Source organism: Chlorocebus sabaeus, chromosome 3 (assembly GCF_047675955.1).
Source record: "Chlorocebus sabaeus isolate Y175 chromosome 3, mChlSab1.0.hap1, whole genome shotgun sequence".
Taxonomy (NCBI): Eukaryota; Metazoa; Chordata; class Mammalia; order Primates; family Cercopithecidae; genus Chlorocebus; species Chlorocebus sabaeus.
In genome coordinates this window covers 55,941,810-55,955,049 of record NC_132906.1, presented here as the reverse complement: position 1 = coordinate 55,955,049, position 13,240 = coordinate 55,941,810, and the positions used below count along the sequence as shown (strand labels likewise).

Sequence of the window (13,240 nt, the reverse complement as noted above, 5' to 3'; positions counted from 1 at the left end):
CGACACTGCTAATAGTACTCTTATGCCATCTGGGGACTTGCAAGCAGACATTTCATAAATGTTTGTTGAATTTATGAATGAGTAGATATATGAGTAAAATTATATTCGTGCAAATAATAGCATGCTGATCACATTAATCTGGGTAAAATCTTGGAGTCTATTATTATCAAATTTTGCTCATTAAAACTTAAAAGAGTGCAGGTGAACTTGAACAACATTATCATTATTATTTTAGATGAAATGAAAATTCATAGACAAATTATAATTTTCAGAATAAGTTTTTCTTAAATTGTTTCCTAAAATGTCACTTGTAGTCGTGCACATTATTTTGAGAAAAGTTAGCTAATTATTAGAAGTGACTTCCATTTAATAAATTAGTGATCAGGTGTGGGAGGTTGAAGAACTTTATGTCCTTTTTTAATGCTCAGAATATACTGAGTAAGGTATGGTAACTCTTGCACCAAGTATGAAAGTAGAAATTCCTGGTGAGTTTTCCCACTGTTGTTGCCAGATACCACGTTTCCATATTGTGATAGTGTTGAGTAAGGGTTAGAATCCTAGAGATTCCTATAACCTGTTTTCTCCTTCATAGAGTACTGATTTCATAGTATTTTAATAACTGTCTGTCTGTCCCATTAGAATGAAAATGTCTTTATGGTAGAGGCCTTATTCTGTTTTGTACTCTTGTGCCCTCAGTTTTAATCACCGTGACTGTCACTGAGCAATCCTTCAGATATTTGGAGAATGAATAAATGTCCCATAGCAGTAAGAGAAAAATTAATAAATATTCAAGTGGTAAGCAATGCATCGATAAAATGTGTGATAAACAAAGATAAATATATGTTCCATTTTTCTCCCCACAGTCTCCAAACGTCCACAACTATCCCGATATGGAAGCCGTTCCCCTGTTGCTAAATAATGTGAAAGGGGAGCCCCCGGAGGACTCGTTATCTGTAGATCACTTCCAAACACAAACTGAGCCAGTGGACTTGTCAATAAACAAAGCCAGGACGTCCCCTACTGCCGTTTCATCCTCCCCAGTTTCCATGACAGCGTCTGCCTCCTCACCTTCTTCAACTTCAACCTCTTCATCGTCTTCTAGTCGTCTAGCCTCATCCCCAACTGTTATCACATCAGTATCTTCAGCGTCATCTTCGTCAACAGTATTAACTCCAGGGCCCCTTGTTGCCTCTGCATCTGGTGTTGGAGGCCAGCAGTTTTTGCACATTATCCATCCTGTACCGCCTTCAAGTCCCATGAATTTACAGTCTAATAAACTGAGTCATGTTCACCGCATCCCTGTGGTGGTACAGTCGGTGCCTGTTGTCTACACAGCTGTAAGGTCACCTGGAAATGTGAACAACACTATTGTCGTGCCGCTTTTGGAGGATGGGAGAGGCCATGGCAAAGGTAAGAGACATGAACAAAGCCTTGATTTATTTCAGCACTACAGGTGACTTCATTTTTGCGGTGAACGAAACCTAAATTGTATGCAAACACTACATCTGAAGAAGTTCTGTGTAGAGCAACACAGAGACACCAGCTGTTGAGCCTTCAAGTAGAACACAGTTTAGAGGGAACTCACCGTATGTTTATGTAGGTATATGCTCCAGTTTTGCTCAGTGTACTTTTATTTACCATAGGTCATGTAATGTCAGAATTCAGATATCTAAGTTTGCAAAATAATACTTGCTTTGAAATGCTCTTCTTTAAGTCCTCAGTTGGGAAGGGCAATCTATGGTGGACATAATTGCTTATGAAGTGTAAATTATAGATTATGAAGTGTAAAATTTTCTTCAGTAAATCAGGGTATTTCTTTGTTGAGTTGTTCAACTGGAATTTATTTAGGTGGTAATAATATAAAATGTTGTGAAGTTGCACTGCCTGGAATCTAATTATTCACTTTTGAGTAACCTATAAATTAAGTTGCCATTAAAATAATTCTAAAATTAGGTGTTTTACTCTAATAGTATCATGTAGCTTGTGTTATTAACTTCTTATAAGGCTAAGTTATTATTTTAAGGAACAGGATGATTCAGTATACGGGAAATATTTCAAGATGCAATATTAATATTCCTTTTTAGGGTCTAGAAGGCAGGAAGATAACTTTTCTGCATGACTATGTGTAATCATCACTAGTTATTTAATTAAATTGGATAGTTATGCAGCTGGTCATGAAGTTATTTTATACTTCTAAGTTCTTTTTTTCCCCGAATTTTACTAGAAGAAATTGTGATAGCGTCATGCTGTCTTTTCTCTTTCTTCACTATCCGTGAATCTAAAAACCAAGCCACCCCTCAATGGAAACTCAAAATGTCCATAATCATTGACTTATTCCCTTTTAAAGTAAATACATATGTATGTACTTTGTCTTCAGAGTCTAGAAATAATGATGGATTAAGATTTATGTTGTATTACTTTTTACTTTGACACTATATTACTACTGAGGCCTGTAATTAAAATATGATCGATGAGTATATAAAACACTGCCTTCTCATAAGATGCTAGTAAATATGGTTGTTTTGGTTCTTGTATGAGGTTGGAATAAATACATAGAAGTAACATTTAATTGTGAACTTACAGAAATTTTTGCAGATATGAATTACAAAATTGTGCATTCACCATTAGCAAGGTATTATTTTATCTGCAGTAAGTTTCTTCATCATACGTGAAATAAGTTTCACCTTCCTAGTTTAACCAAATCAAAATCTGATGATTCAGAGCATACAGGCATTTTAGACTGCAAACTTGAGATGCAGACACCTGATAATCTCTTTCTTTTGTTCTCTAATGGGCCAGGAGCTAGTCCCACTATTCTCTAGTGAAAACATAAAAGGAAAAGAGGAATTAGGGAACCTTTTCATGGTTTTTACCTGAGCCAAACCCTCTTTGATATTGCTGACACTTCTGATTGAACTGAACAAATCAAATCTGAATAATAATAACATAACTGCAGGCCAAATCAGGTATTTATTTTATTTTACAATTTAGAAATGAGATTGTAAATTTTTTAAGAATTAGGAATTAACAAGTAGCAAAACATGCAAACTTGCATATTATCTTGTATATGTGTATATGTGTAATGATAGAACCTAATCTTTATATAAGATGAAAATTATTTTATTATAAAGTTAATTAATAAAGATATTAATGTTGCTCACGACCTTTCATACAATTTTGATTCACTAATGAAAGAAACAAAAGTGATATTTTTGTTTGCCATGATCATTTTGTGAGAGAGATTTTTATTTTAAAAGGATAATATATAAAGTATATTGCTAAAATTTAATTTTCTGAAAAATGAATTATTGTAGCAGAACTTTTCAGACTCATGCTATAATTTGCTCTCTACATGAATATATTTGTTTCATGCATTATTTTTTACTTAGTAATTTTTTCATATCAAGAACAAAAATTTAAGCATAAACCCTGCAGACTGTGCTATGATCATTAGGAATATGAGATTTGGGATCAAGGATATATGAGTTAGAACCCTAGCTTTGTCACTTATACCTATGTAACGGGAAAGTGATTTAATCTCACTAATCTTCATTTTTATTAGTGATAAAATAAAGATAATAACATGATCTAGCCTAGAAGATTATTGGGAAGATTAAGAACATAATATATAGGCTGGGTGTGATGACTCATGCCTGTAGTCCCAGCACTTTAGGAGGCCGAGGTGGGCGGATCACATGGTCAGGAGTTCAAGACCAGCCTGGCCAACATGTTGAAATCTCTTCTCTACTAAAGATATAAAAAATTAGCCGGATGTGGTGGCGCACGCCTGTAATCCCAGCTACTTGGGAGGCTGAGGCTGGAGAATCGCTTGAACCTGGGAGGTGGAGGTTGCAGTGAGCCAAGATTGCACCATTGCACTTCAGCCTGGGCGACAGGGTGAGACTCTGTCTTAAAAAATAATAATAAATAAAAATAATGTATAAATGTCTAACATCCATCAGTTATCAATAAATGATTGAAATTACTTATCTCTCCCCAAAAAAATCAAAATAATATTCAAAAAAGTTTTCTCTTTTTTATAAAAACAAATATGGAGGAACAAAAACTTGTTGAATTTTAAAAAGAAAAACTACCTCAAGATGTTGGTATGGCACTGCTTCTCAAAGTTTTTACAAGAACAGATTATAAGGGATGAGCGTTTAGTATGAGAAATTATCTGAGGACATCCCATATTTTCTATTTTTATTAGTTTATACTAAGTTTTTATAATCACCGTATTCTACAAATGTTGCTATAGCATTTTATATGTTTTTTTATTGCTTAACTGATTAATTAGGTAATAGTAAAACTATCTAGTGGAAGAAGCCTGCCTACCTTACAGAATGAATGAAGGAAAGGGCATTTCAGTAATTCCTCAATTCTTTGTTTAGCATATATGCAGCTGGGCAGCGAGCCAGCAATGAAGGCTGAGAGAATAAAGGGAGCCCCCATTTCCTTTCCTTCTTAGGATGTGTATTTCTGGTATGCATGAGCAAAGGAAAATAAGATAGGGAAGTTGGATTTTCAAAATGCTAATAATAAAAATACAAAGTGTAATGCATAAATGTAGATGATTGTACTGGCTCCTTTTAAAGTTGATATAACGTTGTATCTGGTCTCTGATAGAGAAATAGGTTACCCTACATGTCACATTACGTGAAGGACTGTGAATGCGCACAGCCGTGTCTAAGCTCATGTGTCCTGTCAGTTGAATTGTTTGTCTTTTCAGCTGTCTATTGTGCATCTATCATTATCAGGCATTTTATTGACACCAAGGATACAGTGTTGGGCAAAGCAGATGTTGTTTCTGTCTCATGGTGCTTACAGTCTAATGAGAGCTACTGACTTTCCACAAAATGATCATAGAAACAAATAACTGATAATTGTGGACAGAGTTGGACTGAAATAGACCATCCAGGGAGTTGCCCAGTGGAATGGGTTTAATTATAATCGCAAATAGAGAAAGCTGTATTTGGCCAAAGTGTTTTCATGTAGGATGTCATGTTCTAGGAAGATACGTATTTACTGTGATGCTTAGGGTGTGGTGAGGGTTTGGGAAGGGATGGGGTGAAACTTCCACAAGGGATGCTTGACTGAGGACAGAATGGCATGAAAAGATTTTTTCTAAACTCCTTCCTGAGAAGTGTGAAAATGCCTTCTAGTGAGGCTAGAACCACAGCCTTTTCAAGTGTGTAAAGAATAGTGATCTGAAGCAATGGCAGGTTGTCAGCTAGCACAGAACACCCTGACATCTCTATTGGACCTTTGATATAGTATGTGATATGAAGAAAAATGGAATGATGTCCTAGAAGGTACAATAAACAAACAGAATTGAGCTATGAGAGGGAGGATGTCAGAAAACGTCTCCTGAGGAAGACATTTTTCCACTTGAAACATAAGGACATGTAGCGTTAGCCCCCAGTAGTGGTGGTACTGGGAGGTGCAGGGCTCGCCACATGAGGGGAGAGTTTTGTTATTAGGTTGGTGCAAAAGTAATTGCGGTTTTTGTCAAAGGGATGGCATAAACTGTAGTTACTCTTGCACCAGCCTATACTATGGAATCTGAGACATGATATTTATAAATCGAACCCTGAAGGGATTATTTGACCTCACAAAGGAATTTAAGTCCTTCTTGGGTAAGTTCGTGGCACATTTCCCGGGAGACTTTCATTAGCTTTCACCAATATTTAATAGAAGGAAAGCACTGAGCAAGCTTGCCCAGCCCGCAGCTGTGGGCTGTATGCAACCCAGGACTGCTTTGAATGAGGCCCAACACAGATTTGTAAACTTTCTTAAAACATTATGAGACTTTCTTGCAATTTTTAAAAACTCATCAGCTATCATTAGTGTTAGTGTATTTTATGTGTGGCTCAAGTTAATTTTTCTTCTTCCAGTGTGGCCCGGGGAAGCCAAAAGATTGGACACCCCTGGCATCGAGGGTCAAGACAGATCTCAGGCAAAGTTATTCTTGGTTCATTATTGACTTGACGGAAGAGCAGGCGTGTTTAGGATTCTCCTTTCTTCCGATATGAAGTGTGCATTTACTTTATACCAACCACATTTCTAGGAATTGGTGTCCCAAAATGAGCAAGTCCCTACTGTCAGGGACCTTACATTCTAGTAGTGGTGACAGTTCATGTATATCAGATGCTGTAAGTGCTATGAAGACAAATAAGGCATGATGAGGGAGTTGGAAAGTTAATAGGAGAGGGGCAGTTTTAGGTATAATCAAGGAAGGCCTCTCTGAGAAGTAAGCTGTACCAATAATAGCTGGGGAAGACCTTTGCAAAAGAGAGAACTATAGCTTCAAAGATTCTGAGGCATGAGTGAGTATAGCCTTTGTGAGTAAGAGCTACTAGGAGGCTGGTGGAACTAGAGAGGCTTGAGTAGGGGAAGGGGAGAGTAAATGAAGGATCTGGTAGGTTCCCAAGGCAATGCTGTACAGCCTTTGGTTTTGTTTTAAATATGTTGGGAAGCCACTGAATTCAGAATGAGCAGGAGGGTGACATGATCTGTTTTACCTTTTACAAAAATCATTGAGCCACTGCATGCTGTAAAGAATATGGGGAAGGAGCGAGCAGAACTAGGAAGAACTAGTAAGGGGGACTATTGCAGTGTTGGTCTGATGGTGGGATATGAGGGAAGGAGAGGAAATAAGGATGACTTCTAGGTTTTTGGCTGAGTTATTGTTCTCTACTAAGATGAGCATACTGGGGTTGAGAGAGGAATTCCTTTTGGGACGTGTTAAATTTGATATGCCTGTTCCACATTTGAATAGAGGGAGCTGGAGATGGGAGTTGGATGGGTGAGCCTGGAGCTCAGATGAAAGAGGAGGCAGATTTGGAGAAATAAAATTTGGGAATCACTAGGGATCATCTCAGGAGAGCCCAATGGAGAAGGAGAAGCATGGACGCGGTTAGAAAGTGAAGAGGGGTGCAGCAGTCAGCACGGAGACCCATCGGTTCATGAGGAAAGTGGAGTAATGTTAAACAGAATGCAGGTGGAGAGTGTTTTCAAGATCAGCTTGTCAGTGGTATCAAATGCCGCTCAGGGACGAAATAAAATGAGGACCGAGAATTGTGGATTTGGCAAGGAAGTGTTCATTGTTGACACTGACCAGCAGTGTGTCAGTGGAATGGTGGGGACAAAAGACTGCCTGAAATAAGTTGGTGTTCAGATGGGAGGTGAGGAAGAGGAGATTGAAAGTCTAGATAGCTCTTTGGAGTAATTTTGCTTTAAAGAGTTGTAGAAAAATAGAATGAGAACTGGAGAGGCATTTAGGTTCTCAAGGGAGGGGTTTTAAAAGAAGGAGATAGTATAGCAAGTTTATGTGCCATCAGGGATAATCCTACATCATTATCTTCTGTTTTTTATATTTCCTTTCATTTTCCATCATGTATCTTTTTCCTAACAATTTTCTCAACATAGTAAATAGACTTTAGAATTCAGATTAATTACTGCAAGATGCGGGTATGTTTACAGTACAATATAAGCAATAATGTGCAATTAAGGACTTTGCTTTTATAATTCTTCCTACTTTAGAATTGTCCATTTTCAACTCTTTACTGGATTATTAGCAAACAAATAAAAATAAAAGTAAAATTTGAGTTCCATTGATAATTATAAAAATGATACCAGAAATTATATAAAGATAAGATCAACATTTTTTTCTTCATTGTCCAGTGGGATGTGCAGGATAACTGAAAATAAACCTTGAGTCCAAAATAATCATTTTGTCCTTTAAAGGCTTTTTTTTTTTTTTTTTTTGCATTTAAACATCAATAGGTATTACATTTTAGAAATTCAAGATACATAAAAGGTAATGTCAGACAGGTGTGGTGGCTCGTGCCTATATTCCCAGCACTTTGGGAGGCCGATGCAGGCAGATTGCTTGAGCTCAGGAGCTCGAGATGAGCTTGGGCAACATGGTGAAACCCTGTTTCTACCAAAAATACAAAAAAAAAAAAAAAATAGCCAGGTGTGGTTGTAAGCACCTGTGGTCCCAGGTACTTGGGAGGGTGAGGATCACTTGAGCCCAGGAGGTGGAGGTTGCAGTGAACTGAGATTACACCACTCCACTCCAGCCTGGGTGACAAAGCCAAATCCCATCTTAAAAGAAAAAAAAAAAGGAGTTAATGTCATAGCCAGTCTGTGATAAAGATCTGGGTAGTAAAAAACAAGAGGACGCATCTCCTCCATTCTATACCTGAGCCAGTCCTTTCTCCATGTTGATGGAGGAATAGGTAACCTTGATGCCCGGGAGTGAGACTTGAGCAAGGTCGTGATTGATCAGTGACTTTGAAACCATCAAGGCCTGCAGAGGCCAGGCCTGGTGCAGCCAAGTGGGTATTTTACTTTGCCCAATTTTCTTTCCTAACCACTATCCTTTCCTTCTTTGTTAAATTATTTAGATACTCTGCTCTTTCTCTCCTTTCCCTACATTTCTGTCTTTTCCTTAGCCACAGAAAAGCAATCAAATGTCGACAGGACAGTAATAAAATAGATTGCTTGAAGAAAAAGAGCCCAGCTCTGGTTTCCTACCCACCCACATTTTCTCATGCAAACTTAACACCAGCAGCAGAGTCTACCAGGATTTTAGCAAAACATATTTATTGCATTAAGACTTTTATTGGAATAGTGTCATACTTGAAAAAAATAACTTATTATAGGTCCAAATGCATTCTTTCTTATTAAAATAATCATGTGTTTAGATCCTTGAGTATGAAGTACTTTTCCCAAAATACCTGAGTAGAACATGTTGATACTGCTGTTAAGAAACCAATCCAATTTGGGTGTGCAATTTCTTTGGTCTCCTCCTTTTAAAGAATGTTGCTTTCTTACTATATTTAGACACAGACACACGGTGAAGAATCCTCCAAAAATATGTTATTTTCATAGCATCCATTCAGAAGTTTCAAAGGGATGTGGCTGTAGACTAATTTGAAATACACCCCATTTTCTTCCTACAGGCTGTTGCTTTTCTCGGCAGCCTATAGAAAGAAGCCACGAGTGTATTTTTAGTCTCATGCTGGTTATATTTGTGAAAGAAAATATAGTCATCACAAAGATTGCTGCAAAACTCATTGGGCATTGTGACCTTAGGTTCTGTCCCGTTGGTGCAACTGGAGTTGATTCTCATGGAACTTCCCATTTCAGATCTCTTTGTCTCACTAATTTTCTTTTGTCGCCAGCTTTCTCACTTACTGGTGTCTTTGTTTCAGGTCACGAATCCTTCCTATTCTCAGTTGTTGGAGACTTCATTCATGTCACAGACTCACTTCTTCTGTCTACCTTACGTGTGACTGTCCTTTTTTGTTCACCATTTGGTGAAATCCTGGCGTCACCTGTCCATATGACAGAATAGTCCTAGGTAGCTGACCTGTGATTATGTGTGATGTTATCTTTGCTTCCCTTGATGAATTATTCTGTTTACTCTTAAGTATGGTGACTAATAGCCATAGGTTAATTCTTCAATTTAGAATTTGATTTTTATCAACAAACCAGCCAATTACTTATGGTCTCTACTTTTTTAATGTTGTTTATTGGGAAATGGGACTGGAATATTGCTGTTTTTTGGTTTATGATTATTAAATATAGGCTTTGATAAGACTTGAGTGTTTCACTTTTATGGCAAAACAAAGATAGGAGCTTGTTGAATAGTGACAGAAAGGCAGGCAGTCCATATTTATGAAAAATTGAATTTTCACTGTGAGTTCAGAACCCTTTTTTTTCTTACAGATACATTGGAGATTTGTGGTTTGTTTTTACCTGATTTTCAACATGGAGTAGACACTTATCTGCATTTTTTCACTTCTGGGCATGCACAAGAGGTTGAATAGATTCCATCAAAAAAATTGGCTTCTTATGCTCTTGTGTATCTGAAGTGCCTACAATCTGTCGATTCCGCTGCTTCATCTGGCATAGACTGGGATAGTTCTATGATGATGATAACTGGCGCACGGAGGAGACAGAAGCTGTCTGTATTGTTCTAAGAAAATTAGCAGGAAAAAGAAAACTCTAAGCTCCTCATAGACTGTAAAATGCCCAGAAATGAGTTTGATTAGCTCCCCCCACCTCCCTGCATTAAATAGTAAATAAAAGTTTAAAGTAGAAAAGAGGAGGAAGAGGAGAAGGTATGGATACCTGGGACGGTTCATTTTAAAAGGTAGATGTTACTCAAGGAAGTGAAGATAAAGAGGACTGTCAAATCCATTTGTTAGGTAAAGTAGCTAAAGCAAGAAAAGGTTAAAAAAAAATGGGCTTTGTTTTCATTTCATTATAAAGTGATATTAGGTACTACTGAATAAGGTAACCTGGCACACTTTTATTTATTAGGTCAACTTTCTCCTATAGTTTATGTTTAAAGAAATACTTTCATGCTTACATTACATTTTACTGGTAAAGTATTCTAATCTACATACTTACTTTTTCACCAAACCTGAAAAGTTTTCTGTAAACCTGAAAAGTTTTATCTGATAATATTTAGTACATTGAATATTACATATTAGAGTTTGATGTGTAATATCTTTTATTTCCCTTGTGAATAGTTCTATTTAAAAAAAAAAAAACAAATTTTTTCTATCCTGGAATTGTGTTCTTACTAAATATGCTTCTCATTTCATATAATACAAGTGCTGTTATGCTATAGGGGAATTCTTATTCTACATAGTAGATTGCAAGTATTTGTAGAATTATTTTGATGCTATTTTGGCATCTATACTCACTGTAAGAAATACATACGTATATGAAAACATATTTAGTAAACAGACACTTTTTCATTAGTAGGAACAAATGAAAGAAGGAAGAATATAAGATCCAAGAGGGAAACTTGGTCTTAGATTCATTACCAGCACTGTTTTAAATTGGCTTTTTAATAATTTACAACTCTGTTGCTGTGGTTTCTGTTTCCTGTTTTTTTCTTACTCCCTTAATAATTCTTTTTCTGTTGCAGACTGTGTTACTATTTTCTCAGCTCTTTCACTCTGCCTGTTTTCCTTTGTTAATGGGGAATTTGATTAACTGGGTATTCTGCTTTGTATTCTTTAGAAAACAACTAATTGATGTTTGTCTTTCTATCCAATAAATAAAAAAGAGCGACCAATTTACAGGGTGATAATCACATACTGAATTCTTTCTCCAGCCACCTTTATGTAGGGGAAATGCTACTTTGATCAGTGGCCAATTGTTTCATTTTTCAAGACCAAGCAGCTACACCATCTTTTTTTCTTTTAATAATTATTTCATTTATTCAACAAATGTTTTATGGGCAATATACAAGGCCAGGAATATCTCCCAGTCCTAGCTAAGGCGCTTAAAAGAGAAATTCTTGATAAAAGCCAGCTCTAGTTTACAATAGACTAAAATGATGATCATACTGTGGGTCATTTCCTGTTGGAAATCAATTTAATAGCTCACAATGAGTGATTTTAAAGAAATGAAATAGAATGGTGTAGGTTGAAAAGTATCTGAGAGTGTCACCCAAATAAATATTATTCCATGAAACTTTTGTTCATTAACTTGTTTACATATATGCAAATGTGGTGCTGTGAGCAGGGGGTGTGTATATGTACTGGTCATGACGAAATACATATTTCTTACTGAGAGACCCCACCGGATGTCTCCCTGCTTTCACTCAGCCACTTCCTTTTTCCTTGCCCTTACTGCACCTCCCTTTCAAAGTACCCTCCTCAGTTTTAATACCTTTTTTCTCTCAATTTCCCTCTATTTTTCTGCCTTCTTCCTTTTCTCAGTTGTTTTTCTCTGTCTCCCTCCACTCCTCACCATTCTACCTTTTTCTGAGTCTTGATTTTTCTCTTTCATGTCAATCAAATCACCTTTACCAGAAGTCATGTAATATGGAACGATGAGACCTGTAATGAAAATGACAGTCTTTGTATTGCCATCTAGTGGCAGAATTTTAGAATGACATGAATGGAAAGACAAGAACTCTACAATCTAATTATTTTTTCTACCATACCCCTGAATTTTCCCAGCTAGTTTAGTGTTGTAAGACAGTGTGGTGAATATGACCCTTTTAAGTAAAACTCAAACCTGAATTCGAGACCTAAGTTATCTACTTTTTTTCAGAGCTCAAGCGTATGAAAATTTTTTAGGACTATATTTGATTTGAGCTAAAATAAATAAATAAATAAAAAGGCTTAACTTCTTATCCCACCTCCCATACTGGACATTTGCATGTGACTCTATTTAGTGGAAATAAAAATGCTGTGTTCTGTGTATCTGTGCTTAGTGTTTTTTAAAACTATAGATTAGGTTTGTTGGCTAAATGGAAGCGTATGTATGCCAACTTGTGTGCTACTAGGAAGTTTTGCTGAGAGGTGAACCCGCTGAGCAAGGATACCAGTGCCCTAGAATGTCATAGAAAGAAAATAAAATTAAAATGGGCCAGGCACAGTGGCTCACACCTGTAATTTCAGCACTTTGGGAGGCAGAGGTGGACAGATCACTTGAGGTCAGAAGTTCAAGACCAGCCTGGCCAACATGGCGAAACCTCGTCTCTACTAAAAATACAAAAATTAGCTGGGCATGGTGGCATAGGCCTTGTAATCTCAGTTACTCGGGAGGCTGAGGCGCAGGAATCGCTTGAACCCTAAAGGCAAAGGTTGCAGTGAGCCGAGATCATGCTACTGCACCCTGGCATAGGAAACAGAATGAGACTCCGTCTCAAAAAAATAAAATAAAATAAAATAAAATAAAATAAAATAAAAATAAATACAATGGACAGTTATGTCTTGGGACAGAAAGAGTTCAGGATAACAGAATGTAGAAACTTAGTAAAACTGAAAGAACTAGGAATAGCCCTTGGAGAATTCATCAGATAAACTGCCTTTTCAAATACTAGGGTCTTAGGAATTCAGTAGGAGCATGGTAGAATTAGAAGAAGCGTAATACTTTGGTAGGTATATGGGTTTCTCAGTTCTTTGGGGAGAAAGATCTAGCGGGACTTGGGTAACCTATAGTAAGAATAAGCTCCTCTGCTGAGAACTGTGGTGCTTATATAATGTGGTTTATATTGTTATAAATCCTCATTTCTAAAATAAAGAAATTGTGTGTATGTGTTGGTGGCGGGGGTCTCCCAGAATTCTACACTAAAACTTAAGCTCCATGAAAGTACCATTTCATCCTTATTAGCTAATATTTCCCCAACAATGTGTTTGACACTAGTAAGTGTTTTATTGAAGAGATGGATGAAGAAATGAATGCATTAATGTAGGAAACA

General features: G+C 36.8%; 1 protein-coding gene across 6 annotated transcripts in view; it reads left to right on the top strand.

Annotated features, from left to right (window-relative positions):
* KLF12 (KLF transcription factor 12) overlaps positions 1 to 13,240 on the top strand; it is a 460,616-nt gene that overhangs the window by 293,853 nt on the left and 153,523 nt on the right. For all 6 annotated transcript variants that reach the window (XM_038007736.2, XM_073014388.1, XM_073014391.1 and 3 more), the window contains one exon: positions 864 to 1,410. In XM_038007736.2, the coding sequence (XP_037863664.1) occupies positions 864 to 1,410 (547 nt within the window). The remainder of the gene's footprint in view (positions 1 to 863; positions 1,411 to 13,240) is intronic.